Source organism: Lactuca serriola, chromosome 2, assembly GCF_051521515.1.
Source record: "Lactuca serriola cultivar US96UC23 chromosome 2, Lser_US96UC23_V15, whole genome shotgun sequence".
Lineage (NCBI taxonomy): Eukaryota > Viridiplantae > Streptophyta > Magnoliopsida > Asterales > Asteraceae > Lactuca > Lactuca serriola.
The window spans coordinates 126,965,924-126,977,534 of record NC_136409.1 but is presented as its reverse complement, the minus strand read 5'-3'; the positions used below and the strand labels follow the sequence as shown (position 1 = coordinate 126,977,534).

General features: G+C 29.2%; 1 protein-coding gene across 1 annotated transcript; it reads right to left on the bottom strand.

Moving 5' to 3' along the window:
- Window positions 1-8,487: 8,487 nt before the first annotated feature.
- On the bottom strand, window positions 8,488-11,294 carry LOC145086776 (pyruvate decarboxylase 1-like). Its single transcript, XM_079024616.1, has 5 exons — window positions 10,699-11,294; window positions 10,463-10,626; window positions 9,731-10,381; window positions 8,982-9,288; window positions 8,488-8,908 (listed from the first exon to the last, which is right to left on the bottom strand). The coding sequence occupies exons 1-5, from the start codon at window positions 11,200-11,202 to the stop codon at window positions 8,738-8,740; spliced, it is 1,797 nt and encodes a 598-aa protein (XP_078880742.1). The 5' UTR covers window positions 11,203-11,294; the 3' UTR covers window positions 8,488-8,737.
- Between the last annotated feature and the right edge of the window lie 317 nt (window positions 11,295-11,611).

Genomic DNA, 11,611 nt, shown 5'->3' with positions numbered 1-11,611 from the left:
AGTACGCCCTACGTACGAGGTCAACCACCCCGATGGTGGTCAACTGCAAGGATTTGGAGTACGCTCAACATACCTTTGGAGTACGCCCTGCGTACTCGTACTGGGTCAATCCGGTTGAGATGGATCGGTTGGGTTGACTTACTGGGTTTGACTAGCTGACTTTGACTTTGACCAAGTTTGACCTTAAGGTTATTTACGGTATTTTGGGATTTTTATGGAAATTGGTCATTTGGTGGGAATAGGTGTCGGTTAAAGAGTTGAGATACGGAGTTGTGACCTCATCAGTTTCTGTTAAGTTTGCGAGGTGAGTTTCCTTACTGTACTTTTGGGTCGAAGGCACCAAGGCTGGCCCATTGGATTGTTATCCTGGTTTATCACATGCTGGTATGCAATAGTGATATGTTAGATCTGTATCCTGGTATATAGGATGATGCTATGCTTAGCGATCTGTGTGATCTGTCTTTTAACTGGTTATATGTATGCTAATCTGTTATGTTTATGTCAACATGGTTTATATGTGGTTGGGTTGAGGCGGACCAGTGTAGACTGAAGGCCAAGAGGCCCCGAGTGTCCCGAATAGATTGCAAGCCTGAGAGGCGTACCAGTTAGGCCGAAGTCCTGGAGAACGTTCTAGATAGGCTAAAGGCCCGGTGAGGTGTACCAGTCATGCTGAAGGTTCTGTGAGCGTAACAGATAGACTGTAGGCTGGTGGGGCGTCCCAGTCAGGCTAAAGGCCCTATATGCATGTTATCCGTATTATGCTTATGTTATGTGTTGGTACTTTGGGGGATCTCACTAAGCGTTGACTTACAGTTTTGGGTTATGTTTCAGGTACTTCAGATGATCGCGGGAAGGCGAAGGTGTAACCGTACACATCCTCACGTTTAGACTTATGATTTTGAGTGACTCTGATGTTGAGGATGTTTTGAAAACTATGTTTGTAAACAGTTTGTAAAATTGGTTGGTTTAAAAAAAAAGTTTAAATTTTATCATGATTTTTTGAGTTTTACACAAATATAAAGTTTCTTGATTTCTTAGTGATTTTTTGGGATATAATTTATGGGTATTGAACTAATAGTGATGATTTAAGAGGGTAATGGGTTTGTTGTATGATAATAATCAATATAATTTTATTTAAATCTAAAAGAAAGATCAAAGAAATTACATATGTTATTTTTGGAGTGTTGCAGAAAAAAAAATTAAAAATTATTAGAAAATGATAATTGGTAAAATTTAGACTCTTTTATTAAAAGAGACAGATTAAAAAAAATCTAACTTCGATGGAAAAAAGTAATGGTGGGGTTTATTAAGATTTTTGTGGATTTTTTTTAAGATGACCATTTGTTATTGTAAAGAAGCTCTACTTTAACCTTTATAATTTCAAACTATTTGCTTTTTCATGATCAAACTATTGTAGCATTAAATGATTATAGTATTTTAAATTCTCAATTTTGAGCACTACTTTGGTGGAGCTATTTTCACAACTCCCAAATCAAATTAAAAATAAACAAATATATATCATGCTTAAGAGCAACTCCAATGGTTAACCTATATATTGAATCAAACTAAATGCAAGTCATCAATCATTTAACTTTAACTTTAAACTAAATAGCATCTTTAATGGTCAACCTTTTGTATAGCTTTTTTTCTATATAAATTTAACTAATTTAACTTTAACATTAAACTTTATTATGATTTGTAATATATAAATGAAAAAACTTCATAAATGGTCCTTATGGTATCTTAAAATCTGAAGTTTAGTCCTTAAGTTCAAAAAGCCTGATAGATCGTCCTTGTGGTTTCAAAACTTTTAACAAACAATCTCTTACCCATATAAAAAAAAAACTTATATGTCATTCCTATTTCTTTTTAGAATTAATTTTACCTAACCCTATTTTAAAAAAAATAGAAAAACAAAATAAATAATTCATTAGGCAACAAGGTCCTCACTCTTATCGACTTTCTCATTCTCTCCGCGTTTCTCTCTCAAACATCACCAACAAGGTCAACGAAAAAAAGGATGATTAATAGCGGTGACAGTTCAAACATTTTTTTTTAAAACTGGGTTTATACACTACCATTAATTGGTTAGGTATTTCATGGTTAATGTGTGTGTGTATGGAGAGAGGGGGGGGGGAGTGGGCCGACTGAATTTTTTTTAAATAGGATTAGGTAAAATTAATTCTAAAAAGAAATAGAAATGACATATAAGTCTTTTTTAAGTGGATACTGACTGTTTGTTAAAAGTTTTGAAACCACAAAGACTATCTATAAAGTTTTTTGAATTTAAGGACTAAACTTCAGATTTCGGGATACGATAGGTATCATTTATGAAGTTGTTTCTATAGAAATATTTGTAATATATAAACTTTTATATGGAAAAATAAAAACAATTCAATACTTTAATATAATTAAAGGGGTAGTATGGCATATTATTAAAGAGAAGGGGATTAGTTGTTTAAACCAATATAATACTAGTTGTGAGATCCATGTATTACATGCGTTAATTTAAAAAAAAAGTTATTAAATATAAATGTCAAAATATTTGAGAATTTTGAATTTATAAGAAAATAAGAAAAATAATGAATTGTTATAATGGAAATGTTTTTTTTTTTTTAAATTTAAACAAATAATTTAAATAAAGAAAAAAACTAATTAGCTTTACTTTTAGGAATTTTGAAATTAAAAGGTAAGTTTATTAATGAAATTGATATCCATTTATTACTATATTTATTGCAATTGTCATATTAAAATATTATGTGAAATTTAATAAAATAGAAAAACTCATAAAATGACATGTGGAAAACAAATTAATTCAAAATAACTACAAAATGACATTTGACAAATTGAATGAGAGTGTGAAAAGTGACAAAAAAAAACTTTGATTTATAAGAAACGATATTGATCACTCAACTTATATTTAGTGGTCAATTTAAAAACAAATAAACTATGTACTCCAATAGGGTTGAGTGGTTATATTTAAAAAAATGAATAGTAATAAGTTATAAAAAAAAACTTCATTGGAGATGCTCTAAGTCTAATAAGTTTTGTAATTAATTTCAAATATTCATATCGTTATCTATGTTTCATACGCTAATATTTTTAATTATTTTTTCTTTTAAGATATGTTTACATACGAAAAATGTTGCTATACAGGTCAATTTTTTGTGGTTATTTTGTGGTAAAAAGTTTAAAAAAATTGCAATTACGTTCATTTTTTTATTTTGTTTGTTAATATGCTTCATGATATGTAATACGAATCAAGTTTGTCAAGAATAAGATCTTATATAAGAGCATTTTTCGCTTTGCAAAATCATGCTCCAAGATCTAATTGGATCATAACATCCTACCAAAATCAATTTAAAACAATATATATATATATATATATATATATATATATATATATATATATATATATATATATATCTTATACTATATTATAAAATATATTAGTCATCATATCTTGAATTTTAAGATGTATAAGTTACAAAGTTTTTTGTACAAATCAATTATCCATAAATATCATTAATATTTGCCAAAAGTTTTAAGTCTATAACTAAAAAAGGTTTTTAAGAAATTTAATTTTGAAAAAAAATGATAATTTTTGAAAAAGTATGAGGTATAAACATAACTGTTTTATTTAAAATTGGTATTTTTTTTGTATATAATAGCTAATAATAAAATCTAATAATTATTTTTTCGTAATAAAACTATTCTCTAAAAGAGTTATTTATCATCGCCGCTTTGCGCGAGCACACACCTAGTGTGTGTGTTTGTGTGTGTATATATATATATACCTTAAAAAAACATTACAAGATTTTGCTGAATTTTAAGAGGTACAACCATTAAAACATAATATACAACAAATTTATGCATCATAGAAAAAATAGATCTTGTCCGGTCAACATCGAAAAAGTCAAAATAATCCTTATATCTCGGTACCCCCAAATTGTAGCTGAAAGTTAAAAAGAATCGTTCAAATAAAAAAGAACCAAAAATACGGAAGAAATACACGAGATTTGTTACTTCACCTACAAATTATAGGTGATTTAGGTATTTAATCATCACGTTCATCAGCCATCCTCCCAACAATCAAATCCATGTCCATCATCAATCAAGGAAACCACCACCACTACTCTCCTCCTTCTGTTCTCCTTCTCCCCCTCCTCGACCATCGATGTAATGAGAAACGCTAACAACCACAATCTTCAAACTTATTAATCGTAGACCATCGCAAGCCATCACCCGCTCTGACATCGCTATCGACCATCACGATTTGGTAGTAGAGAATCAACAATTTGTCTACACATATATGGTAAGATGACTGATTACACACACATGTATGCTCTTGATTTTCTGGTTTGGTTTTGTGTTTTATAGTTATCCTTTTCAATTTTCGATTTTGCAGGTTTTAACTCCATTAAAGGTATGAAATCACCTTCTTTCCACATAAGATTTCTTTTTTACATTTTTTGACTTCATGGATTTTCATTTGCTCATGAATTGACTTGATGTTATAGTGATCCTCTGATTTGTTTGTTTGTGGATCAAACAGGTGTACCTTTTCCCTCCTCAGTTTGTTGCTTTCTTATTCTCTTGGATTAGACAGATCTTGATTTCTTAACTGTAAGTTTCTATTTCTTGCATTTAACCCTTTTAAGTTTTGGCAAAATGCAATAAATAGATATATACTTTCATTTAACCTTAATAAGTTTTTTTAAATAAGTATAAGACCTGCTGTCAAATTTATTTATCATGCTGTCAAATATAAGTACTAGACCTGTTGTCAAATAATAACATGTCACTTTTCTTTAACCCTTCTTTATTCCAAAATTCGTTGTACAATACATCCTTAAATATCATGTATTTAGGTTAAATAATAAGTTGTTCTTTGCTGCAGGATATATTCTAAGCATCACCAATAATGGTAGTGAAATTGAGGTTAGATGGCCAAGCATATGAACAACCTTAAAAATATGACACTTAATTGCTAAAAGTATTAACGCATTTTATGAATATAAAACTTAATTAACATTTTGTAGGTATATGAAGTTGTTTCAAAGTGTACATGAAGCTGTTACAAAGTATATTGCGTGTTGAACAGACTTTTGAATTTTATCCCATCATATATTTTTATAAATTTTGTTTTTTCATAAATTTCTTCTTTTATTCAAATATTCACAATACAGATATAACTATTAGTTAAGTTAGTTGCTCTATTTATTATATATATATATATATATATATATATATATATATATATATGCCGATGAATATGAGTTTATGAATATAGTTATGCCACTAAATATTCCTTTATAATTGGATGGCTTTAGGAGATTACGTTTTCGATATAATAAAACTCAGAAATTTTACATATATTATTATTATTATTATTATTATTATTATATTTCAGTGGATTACAATTGTTAATTCAGTGGATTACAATTGTTAATTCAATTTGCTAAACAAAACATTTGATGGTTTTTATGATCACAAATGAAATAAAGGGGAACACATATTCATGAACATTAAGAATCTTTGTTACACTTTGTTTGTCAAGAAATAATTTTATTGATAAATGAAATGTAGTTCAATTAAAAAAAAAATAATAATAAAAAAGTAAAAAGGTACTATGATTCAAATTTACAATATATAATTCACACATTGATCTAAACACATTAATCACACTAAGAATTATTGATTAAATACATGTATTATGTGTAGAACATATGTATTAAGATGACATAATTATGACCATTTATGATCATACCAATACACTTAATTATTATTTTTAATGTGACATGTTTCTTAAAGAAAACTAATCAATGAATTGAAACTAATCTTTGTTCGTCGAAACAATTGCAACTTTTCCAAATATAAATTAATGTAAACTCAAATTGGGTGCATGTAAAGTTTTAGATATTAACCAATGTTCAAATTTAGGTATGTATGTAAAGGTATACATGAGATCATTTTTCAAGTTTATGTGTTATGCATCTTTCTATAATCACAGGATGATGAAGTGGGATTGATAATTACTTCTCATGAGCTTTTGGTAAATCAACCATCAAACTATTTATAAGTTAGAGCAATTTACTTTGTTAGCATGTATGTATCTTTATGTTGTCTCTCTTTTTTATGTTAAGAAAATATATTTTATATACAAGTGAACATTATTCAACATGTATTTTATGCTATGTATATACTAAATTAGTTTCTATCGCTTATTTTGTAAATAACATCGATGAAGTTTTTTATAATTCATTTTGATAAAAAGAGTTTACAATTATTATTCCAAATTGTTGGTGATAATGACGAATTAGAACGAATGATTTTTAATATGATATGAATTTATTGTTGAAAATCAATAATTATGTGTGCTATAAAAATGAATTCTTTATCTTCTACCAAAACTTATATAGATGTACCCAATTTTAAATGTTTTTATAGTAATAAAAATAAACTATCTTATTACATTTGTCAATTTCCTTTTTTCCTATTCATTCTTTATCGTAAAGGAAATGTAAAATAAATAAAATATTAATATTTTCATAAGAAAATATAAGTTATCAAAATATACCTCAAGTGTTATACTCCTCCTCCCCTAACCTACTCTTAACATATTGTTTTTAACATTGGTCGCAATACATAACAATTACTATATTTTTGAAATTCGAATCACCATTTTATTTGGACCGTTCATTATTTTCCAACATTTCATAGCTTTACGGAAAAAAATGAAAGTACAATAAAAAAAGTATAATATATATTTTTTAAATATAATAATGAAAATTTTCAAATAAGTATTTTTTAATTAGTAAAAAGTAATAATTGTTTAAAATAACGTAAAGTACATAATAGAGTATATTACGTTAATAAAATATTGTTATTTGAAATAATAATAAGAATATTGATAATAATAATAATAATAATAATAATAATAATAATAATAGGAAATAAAAATATTCAAATAAATTATTTATAAATTAGTTAAAAATAAGTACAGTTTAAAATAATTTTAAATAAAAAACTTAATTCAATTTGATTCAAACACAATTTTTTATATTTTTTATATCGTATACTTAAAGTTATTATAATATTAGTTACAACTTATTATAAAAATTATTATTTCAATGATAAATACTTATAATATTGTGCTTTTAACATATAATTGTTAATATTTATATTATATTATTAGGCACAAATCAAGAGTTTAAAACTCCCACTACAACTCAATAATTTTTTTTTTTATTTAAATGTAGTTATGATTTCAAATTTAATGTAATTTGCCTTTATATTTTTCACTATATTAAAAAGTTTTTTAAACTTATGGTTATTAATGTACAATGCTTTTTTATTTATTATACACATTGTAGCTATATTAGTAGCATATAAGTAAGTTTTAATTAAAAAAAATCATATGTTTGAAAAGATTTGTGATTCAAATTGAAAGAGTTGAAAAAAAAAAGTTTTGTTGTATCAATGTTTATTTCAACACAAATTTTTTATAACAATGTTTCTATATATCAAATGTATGTTGATTCCTAAATATTCATTTTGAATGATTTGTAAGTATTTAATAAGTTTTGTCTGATGTAAATGGTATAATGTTGTAATGTTTTTATTCTATTAAAAACTATAATGTTTTTCATACTATTTGTTATTTGTTTTATATACAAATCGACATAAGTTTTATATATAATTTCCACAACTTAAAACGTTCTACAAAATCATCAAAAGTTGTAGTATTTATTTTTTCATAATACTTTGTTTTTTTTTTTTTTTTTTTTTTTTTTTTTTTTTGTGTGTTTTTTGATTTTTTTTGTTTTTTGTTTTTTTTACATACATAGGAATCGATATAGGGGAAATAACTAATGATATAAGTTTATTAAAATTAATAAAACTGATATGTTAAATATAGAGTTTGTTTTGCTATTGACATTGGTTTTACATGTATAAACATTTAATCAAAATTTGTTAAATGTTATTATTTTAATTAAATAATTATATTCACGCGCAACGCGTAACGATTCGACTAGTATATATATATATATATATATATATATATATATATATATATATATATATATATATATCATTCAACGATGCACAATTCAAAAGGAGTATTTTACGTAGTTAGTTAAATAAAAATTATTATAGTTTTATTATTAAAATTAATAAAAAAAACTTATGATCTTTCAGTTTGATCCTACAATCCTATATTGATCTTATCGAAAACGATCCAAATAAGATCGATATCAATTTACCTAGATGTGATCGTATGATCCTATTAGAAAAAACTTGATTTAAAAAAAAAAGCTTTCTATGAATCTTTCTTATCTCTTTCAAAAAAAAAGTTCACGTGTATACAATGTTACTTGCATTACTTTTTCTTTTCAGAAGTTAAAAAGACAATAACAATCTCAAACACACATCTTACATCATTTAATCAAAATAATCAAATACATCCACGATTTAAATACTCGGTTTTGATTGACAAATAGTTTTATTATTGATCTTCAAATGGTAATATATAGACAAAATACAAGTATAATCCCAGACAATACATGGCTGAATACATTCAAGATGTCAATACATAGGCCGAATACATTCAAGATGTTTGACCGTTATTCTTTCTTAGTTAAAATAGCAACAGAGAATATAGATTCCATACACTTTATATATCATCAAACCCTAGTGAATCCTACTCAGGACGCATAAAGTAAAATATTTTTTTTTACTGAGGGTTCGGGGCTCGTCCGCCAGCAGCAGCCACTCTTGCACCCCACTCGAGTGTGTCTTTGCTCGAATCAGCTCTATGCACAACCACTTCAATAAAACACAAACAATCTTTTTTCTTCTTGGTCGCCGTCTTAATAGCCTCAACAAGCTCCTCTTCACAAAACACCTGAAAAACAACGTTTTTCACTTAAACTACTGATACCATCTATAACAATGTAATAACTTCTAGATCTACAAACCTTACTAGTCCAGCATTTGCCCTCGCCATTATGGATCGCGTCAACCAAAGCAGTATAGTTCCAATTTTTTATGACATTGTAGGGCCCGTCATGGATCTCCACTTCAATTGTGTATCCGCCGTTGTTTATTAAGAAGATGATGTTGTTTTGCCCGCATCGCATCATTGTTGAAATATCTTGAGCTGTCATTTGGAAGCTTCCGTCACCAATACACGTAATCACTCGTTTGTCAGTAGCGGCTTGTGCGTACCCAAGTGTCGCTCCCACCGACCACCCAATCGACCCGTATTGCATCTGGAACTCATACCTAAACAGCCAACATTCAAAATCAGAATTTTTGGAATTGAAAATTAAAGTTGCAAAGACCATTATGTTAAAAAAATTAATTTCTTGGCCATCTTTTTGTTGTTTTTTTCATGCGTTGGATTTCTTCTATTAAAAGAGACTAATATATAACACTTTTTATATAATCATTTAGTAATTAGTACCAAAATAAAAGATTATACGGGTTTTAGTTTATAAACCACCTTTTGCAATTTTGTCTAATATTAATTGAAATAATGATTTTTATCCGGTCTATGACTGATTTCAAGCTGGTTTTACTTTTTAACAGGTTTGGGTCTGGTTTCAAACATGTTTTAGTTATTAACGTGTATAAGTCCGAAACCATTTTTCGTTTATCACAGATTTCAATCAATGTTTTGCTCACATTTTTCTTGGAAATATAAAACGATCTATAACAAACTTACCCACATCCTTTTGGCAGTTTTAGCTTCTGACAATTGAACCACGAATCACCAGTTTCAGCAATCACAACAGTATCACCCGACAACATATTCTGTATATGATGAAAAAGAACATTAAGCCTCAACGCCTGTTTAGGTTCAGATTTCACAACGTGCCCTTGTGGCACATAAATCCTACAATAGTTCTCATAAGCAGTTGTGTTCTTCTTAAGTCTCTTTGACAAACCTATCAAGAAATCTTTCATCAACACACACCCAAAAGCCGGGCCATTTCCAATCAGTACACGATCAGGCTGCAAGATTATCGCTTTTTCTTTCTTGAGAAGAAGAGAGTATCCTACAGAGCTGAAGTCATTGAATACAGGTCCAGCAAATAAGTAAGCATCAGCAGATTCAAGAATTTCGGCACAAAAAGCTGTGCTTACAACACCCCAATATGTTCCAATGAATCGAGGATACTCTTCTGGAAATATCCCTTTTGCTGATGGCATCACGGCTACAGGATACCCACATGAGTCCGCTAATTCAACAAATTCATCGCATGCTTTTGCTACACGAAGTTTAGGCCCAGCTACCATTACTGGTTTCACAGCTTTGTTTAAGAACTCTGCTGCTGCTTCAATGGCTACTTCTAAACCCATCTGATTACTCAACCTATATGATTTGAATGAAAATATGATTAGTCTTAATGAGTTATATATATATTGGTAGAGATTTGAAGGATGTGGACATTACTTTGGCGAGAGTGTAAAGGGAACAGGTTCCCGGCTAAAAGTAGGATGACTAATTGTAGGTAGATTGCAGCTGATACTGATGTAAACTGGCCTGCTTTCCATTAAGGCTGTTGAAATCGCTCTGTCGATCAGTTCATGTGCGTCTTCCAAATCGTTAACCACAGCCTACATTCAAAGTAGTAATAAACTCAGATTCATATTTTACATGTTTACATTTTATAACATCGTAATTCGTACCTGAAAGCAAGTGACAGTTTGAAAGCAACGAAGCTCTTGGGTAAAATCCGGCAATCCGACGGTATGATGGATAATTCTGTTAGTACCATAATCATTTGAATTCGGTCCACCCACAATACAAATCACCGGGAGATTCTCACTGTAAGCTCCGGCAATGGCGTTGATGACACTAAGTCCGCCGACAGTGAAAGTAACGACGCATGCTCCGACACCGCGAGACCTAGCGTATCCATCAGCAGCGTATCCTGCGTTGAGCTCATTGCAGCAGCCAATGAGGTTGAGTCCTGGCTCGGCGACGAGGTAGTCAAGCAAAGCGAGGTTGAAGTCGCCGGGAACGGAGAAGACATCAGAGACACCGATTTGGACGAGTCGACGAGCGATGTGTCGGCCGAGAGTGGACTCGGAGTGGCTGATTGGAACGGCGGATGTCTGCACGGAGGAAACCTCACCATCCGGAGAGGCGACGTCGACAGAACTGACTTTGGTGTCCATTTCGTTTGACATTGGTCTGCAACTAGTGATTTGGAAATAGAGAGTGTAAAAGAGAGTGTGTTTTCGACTTCAGTTTGATTTTTGAAGCTTGGATGCAGAAGATCAGTGACGCTGCGTATTTATATATAGGGATGATGACTTATATCAGAAATATATTTTTTGATTTTACTTATATTTGGATACTATTGAGTTTTTTTATTAATATTTACCTTCAGTTTGTTTAAACAGTATATATTCACTTTTATGGCCGCTATTTCATGTAAAAAAAGTATTTAATTAAATAATATATTTTTTAATTTGTATACATTTAGTCTTTATACTTTTTTGTTATAAAATAAATCATCGTTGTTTTTGTACACATTCAGTATTAGGACTGAGTTTTCAGGGTTTGTTCATGATATCCTATGTAAGACAAGCATAT

Coding starts and splice junctions, on each gene's coding strand:
- LOC145086776 (XM_079024616.1), bottom strand. CDS start 11,202: ATGTCAAACGAAATGGACACCAAAGTCAGTTCTGTCGACGTCGCCTCT. Junction 10,627..10,698: donor AAACTGTCACTTGCTTTCAG/GTACGAATTACG, acceptor CTTTGAATGTAG/GCTGTGGTTAACGATTTGGA. Junction 9,289..9,730: donor AAACTGCCAAAAGGATGTGG/GTAAGTTTGTTA, acceptor TTGGCTGTTTAG/GTATGAGTTCCAGATGCAAT.